Here is a 20,219-nt window from a genome sequence, read left to right as displayed (position 1 = left end):
TTCTCGGATCAAACATTGAATTATACCTTTGTTTGTTCAGTCTTTGTCGATGTCGAGGTCTCGGTGTCGAAGCTTGTCAAGACAAATATGAAATGACATATTCCATACGCATTCTATCAATCCTTAACCCAAATCAATACATATACGGATCAATATTCAATCTCGGCACATTTCAACGGCATAACGACGTAATCTCACGATACCAATCAACTCAAACATCAATAATCAAATCTCAACAATGTATAACCGATACCATATCATCTCAATTCTAATTCCAGTATGTCAACCTCTAAACAATTCGACTCAAGATATGCTGAAATTCATAACAAATGCATACGGTATAATAATTTCTTCGATCTGATTCCAAATATACGTTCACAATAATCATAAGAACATATGATAACAATCAAAATCTGATTTCCCCAATCATATCACTTCAAAACATGCTGAAATGTAATAATACTTACGTCCTTTCGAAGCTGGTGATGAGAGGAACACGAATCTAGTCTCGGATCGAAAATCGGATGGATAGATCTTGTGCAAGCTAATTTCTAAGCTAGGAGCATTCTTGAGGTTTTCATGGGAGTTATTTCGGTGGTCTGCTGAAGAAAATGCTGAAGAATGAAGACTCAGCACTTATATTGCATGGCAAGGGACACATGGTTTATTTTTCAAGTTGCACGTCGCACCGCGGGTGCGCTCACTCTTATACCGCGGGTGCACGGAGCATACTGGATCATATCCAAAATTTCAGAAGAACGACCGCGGGTGCGCTGGCTCTTGCACCGTGGGTGTGCTCCTGTCTCGGTGCATCCACCGCAGGTGCGGTCCTGTTCTTACTACGGGTGCAGTCAAGCTACTGTAAACCTTCAACATTTCATGAGAAACGATCGCGGGTGCACTATCTTTTGAACCGCGGGTGCACCGTCTTTGCTGGCCCAACAATATATTTGCACTAAAATCGAATCGCAACGTTGCCTCTTCGACCTTCGATAAATACATCAAATCATGCATTAATAATTGCTGATTACCAACTCATATCTCGGGCATTACATTTCTCCCCCTCTTACATATGAGTTCGTCCTCGAACTCGCAGGCAATCAATCAAAACAAGTAAAAGAAGCAAGATAATCAAAAGCTGAATAAAGACTCACATCATGTAAATAAATCGGGATATCGTTGTCTCATCTCTGATTCTGTCTCCCAAGTCGCTTCTTCAGTGCCATGACGACTCCACTGGACTTTCATTAGCGGAATAGTCTTCGTTCTGGGTTGTTTTTCATTCCGATCCAGAATTTGTATTGGCTGTTCAATATAACTCAAAGTCTCATCGAGTTCGGCCTCGTCAGGCTGAAGAATATGAGAAGTATCTGTCATATATCTACGCAGCATCGATACATGGAAGACATCATGTATCTCAGATAGAGAAGGAGGAATGACGAGTCGATAGGCACGATCGCCAATCTTCTCAAGAATCTCGTATGGACCGATGTATCTAGGAGACAACTTCCCACGTTTGCCAAATCTGACAAAGCCTTTGAATGGAGAAATCTTCAAAAATACTCTGTCTCCCTGTTCAAACACTAACGGTCTACGTCTGATGTTCGCATACATCAGCTTGTCTATCTTGTGCTATCTTCATTCTTTTCTAGGATGATCTTTATTTTCTCTGTCATTTCACGAATCATATTAGGCCCCAGTTCTGGTACCTCTAAGATGTCATCCCAATACAGCGGAGATCTGCACTTCTTCACGTATAAAGCTTCAAACTGGTGCCATCTCGATGCTCGTCTGATAGCTGTTGTTGTACGAGAATTCACAAAGATGTAGTGAATCTTGTCAACTAGTGCCAAAATCTAGCACTACAGTTCTTAGAATATCCTCTAATATCTGGATAGTTCGCTCTGACTGTCCGTCTGTCTGGGGACGGTAAGCAGTACTCAGGTGCAATGTCGTACCTAAAGCCTGCTGCAAACTATGCCAGAAATGTGAAGTGAATCGAGGATCACGATATGATACGATCGACTTCAGCACACCATGCAATCGAAATATCTCTCTGACATATATCTTAGCCATCTAATCCTGTCGATACGTCTTTCTGTACGGAATAAAGCATGCGGATTTGGTCAATCTGTCTATCACGACCCAAATCGTATCATAGCCCCGGGATGATCGTGGTAACTTCGTAACAAAATCCATGGAAATGTGATCTCATTTCCATTCAGGAATCGATAAGCTCTGAAGTAAACCTCCGGATTTCTTTCTCTCAGCTTTCACCTATTGGCAGTTCAAACATTTAGATACAGACTCTGCAAAGTCTGATTTCATCTTTTTCCACCAAAACTGTGTCTTGAGATCATTGTACATCTTTCTGCCACCAGGATGGATACTAAATTGACTACAGTGCGCTTCTGATAAAATCTGTTGTTTCAAATCTGAAACATTTGGCACTACAAGACGGTTATTCACATACAGAACATGATCATGTACCTGATACTCTGAATGATGTCCTGATCTGACCATCTCAATCGACTTCTGCACATTCGGATCATTTTTCTGTGCTTCTTTAATGCGAACAATCAAATTTTGTTCCACTTGAATCGTAGCAAGTCGCAACGGTCTACTATCTGTATCAAATGCTAATCCAGACAAACAGCAATCTTCAATCAATTCGAAACACCTATCGTCGATAAGGATAAAGAACATACCTTTCGACTTAAGGCATCTGCTGCTGCATTTGACTTTCCTGGATAATATTTGATCTCGCAATCAAAATCCTTTAATAAATCGAGCCACCTACGCTGTCTCATGTTCAACTCTGACTGTGAAAACAGGTACTTCAGGCTTTTGTGATCAGAGTAGATTTCAAACTTTTCGCTGTAGAGGTAATGTCGCCATATCTTCAGTGCAAATACAATGGCCGTCAATTCAAGATCATGAATTGGGTAACGAGTCTCGTGTGGCTTCAATTGTCTCGAGGCATATGCAATCACATGCCCTCGCTGCATTAGAACACATCCTAGCCCTGTGTGAGATGCATCACAACATATAACGAAATCACCAGTACCTGAAGCGATAGTCAATACAGGAGCACTGGTCAGTCGTTTCTTCAACTCTAAGAAGCTAGACTCATAGGCTTCAGACCACACGAATGGCGCATTCTTCTGTGTTAATTGGGTAATCGGCTTCGCGATACTGGAGAAATATTTAATAAATCGTCGATAGTATCCCTGCTAAACCCATGAAACTGCGTATCTCTGGCACTGATGTCGGTCTAGGCCAACTGATCATAGCTTCAACTTTGCTAGGGTCAACAGAAATACCGTCTCCAGATATGATATGCCTCAAAAAGACAATTTGTCTCAGCCAAAACTCACACTTTCACAGTTTAGCATATAATTTCTCATTTCTCAAGGTTTGCAATACAATTCTTAAATATTCGGCATGCTCAATCATACTCTTGGAATATACCAGAATATCATCAATAAAAACAATAACAAACTCATCCAGATACTTCTGAAAGACACGGTTCATTAAACCCATAAACACTGCTGGAGCATTCGTTAAACCAAAAGGCATGACAATAAATACATAATGTGCATACCTGGTTCGAAATGCTGTCTTCGGTATATCAACATCTTGGACTCTCAGCTGGTGATATCCAGATCTCAAATCAATCTTTGAATAGACAGAGGATCCCTGCAATTGATCAAATAAATCATCGATACGAGGCAAGGGATATTTGTTCTTTACCGTTGCCTTGTTCAGTTGTCGGTAATCAATACACAATCTCATTGATCCGTCTTTCTTCCGGACAAACAATACCGGAGCACCCCAAGGAGACACACTCGATCTGATATATCCCTTGGTTAGCAAATCTTCTAACTGCTCTTTTAATTCTTTCAACTCGATCGGCGCCATTTTATACGGAGCTCGGGATATAGGAATGGTACCTGGAATGATATCGATGCGAAAATCTACCTCTCGGATTGGAGGTAATCCTAGAATCTCGTCTGGAATACATCCGCAAACTTGCATACTACTGGCAGGTCTGCCAATGCTGGGCTCGATTTCAGTAGATCTACTGAATACACAAGGAACCCCTCTGCTCCTTTCTGTAACAATTGCGTCATCGTCAAAACAGATACTAAGGTAATCCGAGATCCGGAACCCTTACCGTAGAATTTCCACTCGTCAGCCATCTCTGGTCTGAATCTGACAATCTTCCGTAAACAATCTATAGTGGCTCTGTACTTGGTTAACATATCTATCCCAACAATACAGTCAAAATCAGCCAATCCAAGTACAATGCAATCTAAGTCAATCTCATGACCCTCAAACTGTAATATACAATGTCTAACCATAGTCACGGATATAAGACCACTTCCCAACGATGAAGAAATAGATACTACAGCAGATAATGACTCGACAGGCAAATCATGCATCAATGCAAAGCGTTCAGAAATGAATGTATGAGATGCACCCGTATCTATCAATACATAAGCAGCATAACCGCAAAGAAAACACTTACCTGCTATCACATCGTCTGGTGCATCTTGGGCCTGCTCTTCTGTCAATGCAAATACTCGAGCCTGCTGTCTGGGAGGTTGGCTTACTATCTGGCTATCTCTGGCTCTGGGCTGGAGCTGTGTAGGGGTTGGCTGAAAGGAATGAACAGATGATGCTTGCCTCTCAGGCTAAGTCACTGAACCAGATGCTCCTACACTCTGAGCTTGCTGTACCCCTTTCTGTGGACATACTCTGGTGAAATGTCCCTGCTGTCTGCAGATGTTACAGTGACCCATCACACCCTGACACTGCTCGGTGGCATGTCTACCTCCACAAGAACTGCAATACACACCTGTATACTCTGTACTCTGACCCGGACCTCTCTGTCGTGATCCACTGGAGCTCGACGAACTGCTCACTGATCTCTTGAACTGTTTGCCTTTCGCTTTCAACTAGTCTTTCCTCCCGCTGCTACTACCACCACTCTCGAATCTGGGAGGGGGTTGAACTGAAGGTTGTGGCGGTCTCGGAGTAGGAGCGACATAAGAAGTGCTTCGTTGCTTAAGCAATCCAGCTTCTGCCCCTTGGCACGGTTCAAGGCATCTGAAAAGTTGTTTGGTCTACCGGTATTCACCAAAGTAAAGATTGCCGGATTCAGGCCATTGATAAACTGATCCGCCACGGCCTCGTCATTCTCTGCGACATGAGGAGCAAATCGGAGCAATGTCGAAAACTTTGCCACATATTCCTCAATGTTTAGCTGTCCATGTCTCAAATTGGCAAATTCACCACCTTTGTCTTTTCGGTAGGACACGGGAAAGAATCGCTGATAGAACTCTGCTTTAAAAACTTCCCAAGTGATCTTTGTGCCACGATGCTCCAATGCTCTCTTCGTAGTAAGCCACCAATTCTTTGCAACTTCTTGCAGTTGATGCCCAATAAGTTTAACTCAGTCGCTCGTCAGTGTAGTCAAGAGATTCAAATAATATCTCGATGTCATCGAGACAACTTTCACACTCAACTGAACTTTCTGTGCCCTTCAGTGTCGGTGGTCGAAACGACTGAAACCTTTTCAGCAAAGTCTCCATCGGTGTAGCGGTCACATCCATCGGATCATTGGAAGTACTGCCATGTTCTGGTGTTCAACCTGCTACTGATTGCGGTACTCGTCGGGGAGGCATATCTGATTATCAAACGGATTAGTACACAATCTATACAATTTGTCTCAGTCCTCCTCTGATCATATACCTGTGATCCAAAATCGGTTCTGATTCAGTCTTTGGAAATACATGATGTAATCAACTCAGATAACAAGACAACATGTAATAGTGAAAGCAATAAATCATGCTAGCACAAGAAAAGCAAGGAAGAAAATTCAATATACTCCCGCTCATTCTATTCTATCTCAGTCTAAAGGATCTATCGTTCTGATACCACCTGTTGTGGGGACCCAGGCTCTAACTCGATTATCTTTGGGATTAATTAGATCTTTGCTAGAAAATATGGGTCAAAAAAAAAATTCTTATAATAACATAAACAAGTGTATATAAATCATACACAAATTATACCTTTATTTTATTTTCAACCAAGTAGGTACATGTCTTGTTCCATTACAATCATACCAACTAAAGTTTATAACACACTACATATCAAATATAAAAACTACTAGTACATCTTCTACGCCCGTGATCACCACGCTATCTCGATCTCTCATCTTTGTCTCGACCCTGATCCTGCCCACCTTTTGTCATGCACACATAGAGACACAACAGCAGCCGGAAACTCCGGTGAGAACAAATCCCAGTATAAACATGTATACATGCATGTCATGCAATTAAATACAAAAGCATAATACATGAATCAGTAATTATGACACATTAGTGAATACAGATAAAACAATTCGACTCTTACTCTTTAACGCGACTCATATCTAAATCTAGGGATCCCGGTGTGAATAAGACGTAACAAGTCTCCCACCTACTCTCCCAGTCGGGGTGGCGGTACGTCTTATTCCTAGACTTCGGCCATGTTTGTATCGAATGTCTACAATCGGAGTCAATCTTCTCCTATGCCTCGATACCACCGAACGTCTAGAAACTTGGCATATCTGCCAATGACTCTCCGATCTCAGTACAAGTATATAAATCAATATAAAGTACAAACATAACAAGTATGTGGTTTTGGGAAACTCAAACCGAATCTGATTCGAGTTATTCTTCCCGGATCAAACATTGAATTATACCTTTCGTTGTTCAGTCTTTGTCGATATCGAGGTCTCGGTGTCGAAGCTTGTCAAGACAAATCTGAAATGACATATTCCAGATGCATTCTATCAATCCTTAACCCAAATCAATACATATACGGATCAATATTCAATATCGGCACATTTCAACGGCATAACGACGTAATCTCACAATACCAATCAACTCAAACATCAATAATCAAATCTCAACAATGTATAACCGATACCATATCATCTCAATTCTAATTCCAGTATGTCAACCTCTAAACAATTCAAGATATGCTGAAATTCATAACAAATGCATACGGTATAATAATTTCTTCGATCTGATTCCAAATATACGTTCACAATAATCATAAGAACATATGATAACAATCAAAATCTGATTTCCCCAATCATCTCACTTCAAAACATGCTGAAATGTAATAATACTTACGTCCTTTCGAAGCTGGTGATGAGAGAAATACGAATCTAGTCTCGGATCGAAAATTGGATGGTGAGATCTTGTGCAAGCTAATTTCTAAGCTAGGAGAATTCTTGAGGTTTTCATGGGAGTTATTTCGGTGGTCTGCTGAAGAAAATGCTGAAGAATGAAGACTCAGCACTTATATTGCATGGCAAGGGACACATGGTTTATTTTTCAAGTTGCACGTCGCACCGCGGGTGCGCTCACTCTTATACCGCGGGTGCGCAGAGCATACTCGATCATATCCAAAATTTCAGAAGAACCACAGCGGGTGCGCTGGCTCTTGCACCGCGGGTGCGCTCCTGTCTCGGTGCATCCACCGCAGGGGCGGTCCTGTTCTTACCGTGGGTGCAGTCAAGCTACTGTAAACCTTCAACATTTAATGAGAAACGATCGCGGGTGCACTATTTTTTGAACCGCGGGTGCACTGTCTTTGCTGCCCCAACAATATATTTTGCATTAAAATCGAATTGCAACTGTCGCTTCTTCGACCTTCGATAAATACATCAAATCATGCATTAATAATTGCTGATTACCAACTCACATCTTGGCATTACAAAAGATGGCAGCATGCGGCTCTGCATTGATTACAGAGATCTGAACAGAGTCACAGTCAAGAACAAGTATCCACTGCCCAAGATCGAGGATATATTTGATCAGCTTCACAGAGCATTAGTATTCTCGAAGATAGATCTTCGATCAGAATACCTACCAGTTGAAGGTGAGAGAGTCTGAAATTCATAAGAATATATTCAGGACGTGTTATGGGCACTATGAGTTTATGGTGATGCCTTTCAATTTGATGAAAGCGCCAGCGATTTTCATGGATCTCATGAATCGCGTGTTCCAGCCGTATTTGGATCAGTTCGTCATAATTTTCCTAGATGACATCCTGATCTATTCAAAGAGGAGAGAGGAGCGCAGTCAACATCTGAGAACTGCACTCCAGAATTTACAGGATAGGCGGCTGTATGCCAAGTTCAGTAAGTGCGAGTTCTGGTTAGACAGAGTGGCATTCATGGGCCACATTTTATCCCAAGATGGAGTGGAGGTTGATCCTAGTAAGGTTGAGGCACTCCGAGATTGGCCAGTGCCTAAGAGTGTGACAGAGATCCGCAGTTTCATGGGTCTAGCTGGGTATTACCGGAAGTTCATTCAGGGCTTTTCTTCTATTGCGGTGCATATGACCGCCCTGACAAAGAAAAATGCCCAATTCATCTGGGGATTAGAGTGTAAGGAGAGTTTTGACAGGCTGAAGCAGACGTTGACCAAAATACCAGTTCTAACTATGACATCAGGGTATGAAGAGTTTTTGGTTTATACAGATGCTGAGAAACTCGGTTTGTGCGTGGTTCTGATGCACCATGACAGAGTTATAGCCTACACATCTAGATAGTTGAAGATCCAAGAAGAGAATTATTCGACTCATGAGCTCGAGCTAGCTGGAGTGGTATTTGCCCTGAAGATATTGAAGCATTATCTGTATGAGGAGAAGTGCAGGATTTTCACTGATCACAAGAGCCTGAAGTACTTCTTCACATAGAAAGAGCTGAACATGAGACAGCGGAGGTGGCTAGAGCTAGTGAAGGATTATGACTGCGACATTAGCTACTATCCAGGTAAGGCTAATGTAGTTGCAGATTCCCTGAGCAGGAAGAATGGAGTGATCACTCAGTTGTTAGTACAGAGGCCGTTGCAAGAAGAGATTTAGCGATTTGAGCTTACAGTTTATGCCAGGGGCCGGTGCCTCTAGTCTTTCTACCCTGAAAATGCAGTCGACAATGAGGGACATGATCCGGGCAAGACAGACTTCTGACGAGCAATTACATAAGTGGAGATAGAGGGATGAGTCTAAGGGCCGGAGGTTGTACACAGTTGTGGATGGCACAGTCAGATATCGTGGCTGACTTTGGGTTCCTAGCAGTGATTCCCTGAGAGCATATATCTTGAGGGAGGCCCACAACACCCCATACTCCATCCATCCAAGGAGTACGAAGATGTATAAGGATCTCCAGTCTCTATATTGCTGGCCGAGCATGAAGCGGGATATTCTGTGTTTTGTCTCCGAGTGTTTGACTTGTCAGCATGTTAATGTCGGGCATCAGAGACCTGCAGGGAAGCTGAGATCAATCCCTATTCCCATGTGGAAATGGGAGAACATTACTATGGACTTTGTGACGGGACTATCCAGGACTACTAGAGGATATAATGTCATTTGGGTGATAGTTGATCGGCTCACCAAGTCAGCACACTTTCTACCGATCAGGATGACTTTCACCATGACTCAGTAAGCAAAGCTGTATATCAGAGAGATAGTCAGACTACATGGGATTCCAATGTCCATCGTGTCAGCCAGGGATTCGAGATTCACTGTCTGCATTCTGGAAGAGTTTGCATCAGGAATTCGGTACTAAGATGCTATTCAGTACTGCCTTCCATCCTCAGACCGACGGACAGTAAGAGAGGGTGAATCAGATCTTGGAAGACCTACTCAGAGCTTGCATGATCGACTTCCAGGGCAGCTGGGAGCCGAAGCTACCTCACGTAGAGTTCACATATAACAACAATTATCAGGCATCCATTGGCATGGCTCTATATGAGGCATTGTACGGGAGGAAGTGTAGGTCTCCTAGTTTATTGGGACAAGGTAGGAGAGAGGGCAGAGTTGGGACCAGATATTGTCTGTCAGACTGCAGAAAGAGTGGTCAAGATTCAGGACAGGATGAGGACCGCGCAGAACCGACAGAAGAGTTATGCAGATCAGCGGCGCAGAGATCTTGATTTTACAGTAGGGGATCATGTATTCGTGAAAGTCGCACTGATGAAAGGTGTGATGAGATTCGGTAAGAAAGGTAAGCTCAGTCTAAAATTCATCGGACCGTTCGAGATCTTAGAGAGAGTTGGGACGCTCGCACACAGAGTTGCATTACCGCCGAATCTCGCGGGAGTTCATAATGTGTTCCATGTCTCTATGCTGCGGAAGTACATGTCGAATCCTTCACATGTGCTGAAATATGAACATCTGCAGTTAAGCCGAACATGTCTTTCAAGGAGAGACCCACTCAGATTTTGGATATATAGGAGACAAGGTGATCAATATGGTCAAAGTCAAGTGGCTAAATCATTTCTGAGCAGGAGGATACTTGGGAGAATGAGACCGAGACGAGGAGTCAGCTAACTGGAGTTATTCGGTATGTTTTAAATTTCGAGGACGAAATTCTGTTTAAGGGGGGAGAATTGTAAGGTCTAGAAAATTTGAACTACGTAACCTGATTGCATGCAATCTAGGATTTTATTTAAAATATGTGTTTAATGGTTTTTATGCATTTAATGCATGATTTTTGCAAGGTTAGGTGTTTAGTTCATTGTTTGTTAATGTTACATGCATTAGAGCTTTAAGTTGCACTTCGCAGTTGAACGGGTAACGGAGACCGGGATGGTGAGGAAAAATATTTTTATTGAATAAATAATTTTAAATATTTGATATGAGGTGTTTTTAAGTGTGATTTTTGAACTTAGGCCTTAGCTGGATATTTTTACTCGCCGGGTCATATTTTTTTTACTGGTATGCAAAATTTAGCAAGTCAAGGGACTTTTTGAGAGTTTGGAAAATATTTTCAAAAACATACCTAAAAGAAATATTTTTCGGGAGTGTTATTGAGCTTGATGGGTTTATTTTAGTGCTTAATGAGGCCAAAACCCTTTTACTTTAAATTTTAATTAATGGCCCATTAGTATGTTATATTTTGATTTAAACACATCATTAAGCAAACCCTAAACCTAGCAGCCGTCCCCTCCCCTCCAAACAACAGCATCCTCTCATATTTTCAGCAACAAAACCATCGGCCCCCTTAGCTTTCAAAGAAAATCTTCTCCTGCCTTTCCGGTGCGCGTTCTACGCAAGAACCTTCGAGTTTTCGAGCACACAAACATTATGGCACGCCATGTATCTCTTTTTCTCATCATTGACACCATTTATATGCTGATGTATATATATTTGCATGAAGAATTCGTTGGTCTATCATATATTATCATTTGTTCAAAGGTTTGACATGAAATATGCATCTTTTAACTCATAACTCCCTGATAGGATCGGGTAAATGTGAAAGAGTGTTTAGAAAGGGAGGGAGGGTTGAATAAACACCAAAAATTTTCACAACCTTTTCTCTTTTTATCAGTCAGTTTATTGATAAACTGATACTCGGGAATATTGTAAGTCGATATCAATCAGTTAACAATAAAAGTACGGAAATAAACTGACAGATAGATAGAATAAAACATAAATAAGATGACACAAGATTTTATGGATGTTTGGAGATTTCAAACACTCATACGTCACCCCTTCTATCACAAAGATATGATATTCACTAAAAGACTTTGATCGATACAAAGAGTTGTACAGACCCACTTTAGTTATGGACTTAACAATGCCAAACTGAAACTCTTAGTTACAAACAAGTTTACAACACTCGAATGGACTGAAATAATTTAGCACAACCGATCTCTTCAAGATCAAGTATTAAAGCAATAACAGTTTGTGCTTGTGAGCTCGAAGTATAGCCTTGAATGCTATGAATGTATACAATAGGCGTGAGCAAATGTTTCAGCATAGTAATAGTTCAGTATAATAATCAGGTTGCTTCAAACTCGTAGAAATCAGCTAGCTTCTTAGCTGCTCTTCTATGATATTTATAGGCTTTGCCTTCACCGGTAATATTGAATGCGATTTGAAACTTTCTATCTGTTGTTTGTCACATAAACATTCTTCTGACAGTCGTACACTGCAGTTTTTATGAAATGCGGTGATCCCACTACTTGTTGCAGTCAGCTTTTGTACAGTTGTCGGTTGAACGTCCTTTTCCTTAACTGATGACGTGTACTGCTGAAAGATCAGCCGATAGAATTTATCTGATGAGCTCACAACTATTTGTAATAATTGATCAGTCAGTTGTCTGCGTAGTTCAGTTTGCTAGTCCAGTTGCCTTTGAGAATCTGTGTACTAATCTTCAGTTATGGGCAACCAATAGTTTACTATCAGTCTTCTTGATCAGTTAGTTCAATCTATTAAGCGTTTAGTTTGTCAAACTTCCGAAATTCAGTTTCCAACAATTTCCTCCTTTTGGTGTTTGACAAAACTTAGAAAATATGAACTGATCAACTAAACTCATTGTAGATAAAATAACATTTTATTGACAACTCTTTCAATGTACAGATTCATACAAAGAATGAAAGAATAAAGGAATCTTCTAACTGACTAAAATAATCTTCAAAATCTGCCAAATATCTTATATTTCTTATTGATTAATTTGTTGTAGATTCTCTCTTTGTTGATTGCTCTTGCTGATCTTTTCCTTCTTCTTCCCCTTTTTGTCAAACCCATCAACCTTCTTGGATAACATTCGAACATCTGAGGAGAGGTTTGATACTGCATTCATCATAATTTCTTGCATTAAATCCATTCTTTTAGAGACAATGTTTTCCAAAAAATCAAGACGTCTTGAGAACAAGGCTTGAGTTTGGAAGTGTGCTTCAGCTGATGCTGTGTATTTTCTATGTCCATCCATTTGGAAGAATAATGCAGTTACATCCTTTGTGATTTGCTGAAGTCTCCTCATAGTGTACTCCTTTGCAGAGTTGATCTTCATAGTATGCAGAAATTGGGTTGACATGATGTCAGAAATGGAAGTCATTATACCGACGAGGTTTGTTTGAATCGCATGAATTTCTTCGAACATTGATTCAGTTTCTATTGATATACCAGGAGACATGGCTCCAGAGGTTTCTGGTTCTTGCTCCTTGTTTTCTTGATTAAATATTACCAAGGCCATTGTCAGTTGTTTCAGTTTCAAGACTAACCATTTCTGGAATATCGTCTGGTATAGCTTCCTGCTGAAGCTGTGGAGGAGGAGAAAGATTCGGAGAAGCAGTAGAACTTGAAGGCTCTGTAGGTAGTTGATCAGCTGAATCAGCAGTTGGTTCTTCAGTTGGTTGCTCAGTTGATTCAGAAATTGGTTCATTGGTTGTTTGAACAATTGAAACTGTGATTGGCTATTCAGTTGGCACCTTTTCAGATTGTACCAAGTGCAACTGAGCCTTTTCATTTATTGTTAGAACAATTTGTTCAGTCATGGGAGATGAATAAACTGGATCTTCAGTTTCTGTGACAATGCCTGTTCAGTCGTGGCAGTCGAATGAACTGGCTCTTCAGTTGGTTAAAGAATATCCTGTGAGGCTGGTTCTTCAGTTGCGATTTGTTCTTCAACTGCTTCTGTAGTAATCAGTTGAATATCAATGACAAGTGATTTAATAACTTCGTCGATGTTCTCCAACGATAATTCAGCATCAGTATATAGATGAAGTTCGACAGTTGAGGATTGTGGAGCAGAAGCTGACAGTTGCGCATCCTTTGAGGAAGAAACAGTTACTTGCTCACGAGATTCATCAACTGGTTCTTGGGATGACTTTTGAGGTTGAACTGATTGTTCAGCTTCCTCTTATGACTGAAAGATTGTGGGAATCTGCTGTAATAGTCAGTTCTTGATCCAACTACCAATGTTTAATATCCATCTGCAGTGACGAAAGATTTGAGTCCAATTGTTCATAAACTTTTTTGTCATTAAAGGAAGTTGGACTGGTGGGATCATAATTTTTTCATAGCTCAACAATCATTTGTCTTAACTTCTTTGCACGTACTTGATCAAAGAAGTACTTCTTCCTCTGTAAAGCTTGAACAACTGAAGCCGCTTTGACCATTTTCAGGACTATAGTTTCCAGGGCAATAAATTTCTTCAATACTGATTTCTTCTGTAGTTGTCTGGAAAACACTTCAGTCATAAACCTGAGCCATTCATCATAAACCTCTAGCATAGTTTCAGAAAACTCATTGAGCTCTTTCCAGATTAGGTCAATATGAGTTTGAATTGAGTTTGTAGGTCTGGGTTCTTCTGTCATCTTGGCCTTTCCTTTTTAGTCAGTCAGAACATGAGGAATTCTCAGTCCTGATCTAGTTCCATCAATCATTTCTCTAATCACTATCCCTTTGGGTCTAGCAAATGGCAAAGTAGTTGGGCCAGAGATAGTGATCAGTAGAGCTTTGACTCGAGCAAATTTCTTCTTATCACCAGATTCGGTGTTAGTCTTCTTTTGTTGAGCAGCAGGAGGAGGTAACTGATCTTCAGTTGAAGATTCAACTTGTATTGCTCTCAAAGGAGTAGCCTGCTATTCATCTCCAGATTGTATCAGCCTGTCAGTTGGGATGGTGCTCAGAACAATTGTTGGTTTCGTCTTGAGAGTTCTGGGTTTCTTGACGATTTTAGGAGAGGGATTCTTCTCAGAATTAGCTTCACTGAAAATCAGTTTGCATTTGATTGTTTTCTTCTTAACTGTCTTCTTGGCTTTCTTGACTGATTTAGGAGCCTTCTGCGTCTCAATATCCTTTTTCACCTTAATGAATTGTTTAGGAAAGATGTTCAGCTGAGCTTCGACAGCTGAACATTCTTCACATTGAAAATCTTGAACTTGGATGACCTCTCAGAGGAGTCACCCACCAAGCCCTTGCTTTTCAACAAATAACTGAGTGGCACTGCAAATCTCTTCGATTGTTTTGATGATTGAAACATTTTTTTGAGAAGGTTGAAGATGATACCTTTCCATTTCAGTCTTATTCCAGCCATGATAGCAGTCATGACTTGACATTTTTTTATTGTGAGAGCAGCAAAATATCATGCTTTGGCAAGTAGCCCTTTGGCCATGTTTTCAGCCAGTAACTGGATTTCTGACTTCAGTTCTTTCTTGGGATCAGAAACCTTGATTTTCCGTCCATCAGCAGATAGGATAGTCTGCATCTCCTCGACATCAGATGTTTTCACATAAGAGGTATTAGCCAGTCCATCAGTAGGCAGCTGAAAGATGTTGCTGAAGGAGTCTTCTTCGATTATCAACAACTGGTTGTTGACAGTGGTATTGATGTTGCCATCAGCAGAGATAAATACAATGGCATAAAGATCCTGAATATATTTTGGATAAATTTCTTGGGAAGACAGTTTCAGAAATGTCTTCAGTCAAGCAGCCTCTAGCTTGAGAAACACATTCTTGATATCCTTGTCGTGGACAGACAGGACTGAATCAAAATAAATTGTCATTGCGTTCAGCATGTACGCCAGAACTTGATTTTCCAATGCTGAAAGATTGGTTATCTGCGAGTGAGAAAGTTTTGTGTATTGATTTTCTCTGTAGACTGAAATGCGCGTAAAGAAAAATTGAAATGAAGCGGGTTCAAGTACATATATATGTTACTGTTCAATTTTTTGGACACATGTCAGTCCGGGATAAAATCGTGTGTTCGTGTGGTGAAATATGTGTAGAATTTAAATGGGCTACGTGGGGCCACGTTTTAAAACACTTATTCATTGAAAGACATCAATTAAATACGTAATAATAAGTCACATAACTTATTATGGAATATTTATTGATTAATCAGTTAACTTATTGGAGAAGATCAGTTAGGTCAGCAACTAAGTGATTAGTTGAAGGCTGAGTCATTTAGTTGAAGACCAACTGACTATTGTCTTCTCAGTTAACCATTTATGTTCGTATTCCCCCTCAATAAATGCATATAAATAAAAGAAAGGGTAAGAGAAGCTTAGTCTGAATAATTCAATGGCTTTTCAGTTCACTAAAGTCTCTCCGTCTTCTTCTATTTTTTCAATATCAGTCTATAAATAAGATCAAAGTTATTAGATGATAACCGTTAAACACCGATGGATAGTTCAAGCAGTTCCAACGTCCCTCTTTCTACATTAACACCTCACCGTTTGGAGAGATTGAAGGAAGCTATCGAAGAACTCGTCTTTTTAAAGGTCATTTCCACTTGGACCAAGATACACTAGCTCCAGAACATTCAACGAGATGTATTAGTTGCCACTGATAAGCAGAGAGCTACTGCAAGAAAGTATAAGAGGTGTCTTGAAGTCATCCATACTTCAGATCTATCCACTAATGAAGGTATTATTCAGCTGATACTTATGAAGGAGTGGAATGTGCTGGAAATTATTTCTTCTTCAGAAGGTTTCAGAAGAGTTACCTGTCATGAATTATCTAATTGGATGTCCTTTTGCAAGATTCCACTGAAAGGGAACTGAATCGTGTAATCTGGATGAGATTTTATCAATAAAATTGTAGTTTTGATTCATTGTAGTTTCCTTATCTGCATATGAACTGATATCAGTTGACAAACAGTTAACTTACTGATAAAGACTAACTAAATAGTTTTTAACTGATAATTGACTAATAAAATTTAACAACAACTGACATAACAACATTATCATTGATATAATTAAGACAGATCAATTAAAACAAGAATATTGCGAAAATGAGAAAACTTAGTCTCTGATAACAGTTTGGTGAAGATGTCAGCTGCTTGTTGTTCAGTTGGTATGTATTCCAGCCATATTGCTTTCTTCAGAGCATGATCTCTGATGAAGTGATGCCTGACATCTATGTGCTTGGTTCTAGAGTGAAGAACTAGATTGTATATAATTGCAATAGTGCTTATATTATCACAAAATATTGGTGATTCTTTTGTGATGTCTCCATAGTCTTTTAGTTGTTGCTGAATCCAGATTAGTTGTGCAAAACAACTTCTAGCAGCAAGATATTCTTCTTTAGTTGTGGAGGTTGCTATGAATGTTTGCTTTTTGTTGAACCATAAAATCAGTCCGTCTCCTAGAAACTAACATGACCCACTGGCACTTTTAAAATCTAGCTTACATCCTGTATAATATGTATCTGAATATCCAACTAAATTGAAAGAAGAGTGCTTAGCAAACCATGAGCCCACATTTTGTGTGCGATATTTTAAGATGCGTTTAGCAGCTGAAAAATGCGATTGCTTATGATCGGGATGAAATCTAGCACACATAAAAACAATAAACACAATATCAGGACAACTAGCAGTTAGATACAATAATGAACCTATTAAACATCTGTAAAGTGTCGTCTCAACTGATATTCTCCATTGATCATTGTCTAGTTTGATTGATGACCTCATGGGAGTACTTGCAGCTGAACATGTGTTGGAACATTTCATGTTCGTAATCTTGATTTTGATGTTAACAAAACTTGTTATTGTATTTCTAACATATTTACTCAAGTGTGAAGTTACTAAAAAAGAAGCAAGCTGAAACTGAATTCTGCACAAACTGAATTTCTATCAAGCTTCGGTATTTTGATGATATCCCTCAGATGGATTATTCAAATGCCAATCCACCAACTGGACTGATGCTGATCGCTGAATTACCAAACTGGTTGCACGAAAACAACAATCAGTTGGGTATGAGTAGTTGCGGTATTTTGGTCATATCTCTCAGATCCTTTATTTGAATGAAGCGATTCAGTATGCGTTGGAAAGATAAGACGATGATCTAAAAATCATCTTCAGAAGTCAAATTCTGAATCGAAGCTTAAGATGCTAATAAATGACTATGAAGATACCGGTTCTGCACAAACTGAAATCAGCCTAGCTAATTTCAGTTGACCAACTGAACTGAAACTGAACCAGACCAGCTGAAGACCAGTTGAACCGAACTAGCAGCTGACCAACTGAACTGAACCAACAGCTGACCAATTGAACTGAACCAGCTGCTGACCAACTGAAACTGAACCAGACTAGCTGAACTGAATCGAACCAGTTGAACTGAACCAGACCAGCTAAACTGAACCAAACCAGCAGCTGACCAACTGAACTGAACCAGCTGACCAGTTGAACTGAACCAGACCAACTGAAGCATTTGAATTGAACCAGACCAACTGAACCATCTGAACTGTACCGAACCAGCTGCTGACCAGTTGAGTTGACCAATCGGGAAAATGTTCAGCAACGCGAATTTGACCGTTGCAATTTCAGAAACACTACAGAAACTTTCCAAACAATCATATTCATGTGTCTAACGTATATATCATTGTTGGAGCCTACAAATACAACATCTTGAAGATCAAACAAGAGCTTTTGAAGTGGATTCAAAGCATGAGCAGTTAGCATGAAGAAATCAGCTAGTTGAGAGCACAAGCCCTTGTGTGAGGATACATTTGAGATGTACACTGTAAGATAAATTCCTCACACACAATCACTCACACATATACAAGAGAGTTGAACTTCAAATATTAGTTGAGTAAGTCTTTACACAAAGACTTAAAACATTGTGTTTGTAGTCTTTGCATATGAGAAATTAAACAATATGTTGATTGTTAGGTGTTGCTTACAATCTTGAGTGCTAGGAGTTCTAGTTGAGTGCTGCCCTTTCGAAGTGGGTTTATACAAAGAGTTGTATAAATCAAAGTCTTCTAGTGAATCCTTCCCAAGAGGAAGAAGAGGTGACGTAGGAGCATTTGAAGTATCCGAACATTCATAAACAAATTCGTATCTATTTATTTATTTCATTTACTTATAATTTTCACTGTTTTGAAGATGCATTGTTGAAGCATTTTATGTGTTCATCAAACACAAAAAAAGTGCATACCAAATGTTTGATAAAATGCTACAACCAAAATATTTTTACTCATTCAACTTGCATATAATTTAAATACTTTACAAAATATTTAATCGGTTTCTACGAAGGATTATTTCGAGTGTTTTCCGTTTGATTTCATATCAAACTTGATTTAATTCATCGGTGTTCAATATTTCAAGAACCGAGCTATTGTAGCTCAACGATTACCCTCCTAATCGATCCAAACAACATGTTTCCATGCCAAATTTCTTAAGCAATTCCTTCGTATATTTAGTCTGACTGATAAAAGTACCAGTTTCTAGTTGCTTCACTTGCAGACCGAGGAAAAATATCAGTTCACCCATCATACTCATCTCGAATTTTTCCTGCATTAACTTGGCAAATTTCTCACATAATTTGGGGTTAGTTGACCCAAAAATAATATCATCAACATATATTTGCACAAGTAAAATGTGATCATTCTTTGAAAATTTGAACAGAGTCTTATCAACTGATCCAATAGTAAAATCATGATCAGTTAGGAATTTTGAAATAGTTTCATACCATGCTCTTGCAGCTTGTTTAATAACATATAGGGCTTTGTTCAAATGATAAACATGATCAGAAAAGAGTGATTAACAAAACATGATGGTTGTTCAACATATACTTCTTCATGCAACTGACCGTTCAGAAATGCACTCTTTACGTCTATCTGGTAGACTTTAAAGTTCTTGAATGTGGCATAGGCAAGGAACATTCTGATTGCTTCCAGTCTTGCAACTGGTGCATAAGTTTCATCGTAGTCTATTCCTTCTTCTTGCCTATATCCTTGTGCTACAAGCCTTGCTTTGTTGCGCACAACTGAACCATCTTCGTTCAGTTTGTTTCTGTATACCCACTTTGTATCTATAATGGTTTTAGAAACTGGTTTTGGAACTAAGTTGCAGACATTGTTATGGGTAAATTGATTTAGCTATTCTTGCATGACATTTATCTAGTTAGGATCAACAAGAACTTCATCAGTTTTCTTAGGTTCTAGTTGGGAAACGAAAGCTGAATGAATAAATAAATTAACATTGATTCTGAGTTCTTACCGGATCAGATGGATTACCTATTACAAATTATGGTGGATGTGATTTCTTTCATCTGTACTCATCATTTGTTGCATCCAACTCAACAACTGATTCGGTTGGCAACTGAATATTTTCTTCAGTTTCAGTTGTTGTTGTATCAGTTGGTAACTGAGTGTTATCATTTTGCTCCACCAACTGATTATCAATAACAATTTTTTGTTCAACTGATTGATTCAGCACTTCTGGTTCTGGTGTTTGAAGGATATTTTAATTGATGAGATTCTCTTCTTCATTATCATCCTCCAAAATAATATATGTAAAGCGATCAACTAGCTCAACTAGATCAGTTGGCTTATCAGTTAGCACAGATTCATAAAATACAACATGAATAAACTCTTTTACATTCAAAGTGCATTTGTTAAAAACTCTGTAAGCTTTACTAA

At 39.5% G+C, this 20,219-nt stretch overlaps 1 protein-coding gene across 1 annotated transcript; it reads left to right on the top strand.

Annotated features, from left to right (window-relative positions):
• The first annotated feature begins 7,787 nt into the window (after positions 1 to 7,787).
• On the top strand, positions 7,788 to 8,613 carry LOC140806621 (uncharacterized mitochondrial protein AtMg00860-like). Its single transcript, XM_073163180.1, has 2 exons — positions 7,788 to 7,938; positions 8,102 to 8,613. The coding sequence occupies exons 1-2, from the start codon at positions 7,788 to 7,790 to the stop codon at positions 8,611 to 8,613; spliced, it is 663 nt and encodes a 220-aa protein (XP_073019281.1).
• The last annotated feature ends 11,606 nt before the right edge of the window (positions 8,614 to 20,219 follow it).

This window comes from Primulina eburnea, chromosome 12 (genome assembly GCF_022965805.1).
Source record: "Primulina eburnea isolate SZY01 chromosome 12, ASM2296580v1, whole genome shotgun sequence".
In the NCBI taxonomy this organism is placed as follows: domain Eukaryota; kingdom Viridiplantae; phylum Streptophyta; class Magnoliopsida; order Lamiales; family Gesneriaceae; genus Primulina; species Primulina eburnea.
The sequence above is the reverse complement of the archived record's forward strand: the minus strand, read 5'-3'. Positions and strand labels throughout refer to the sequence as shown.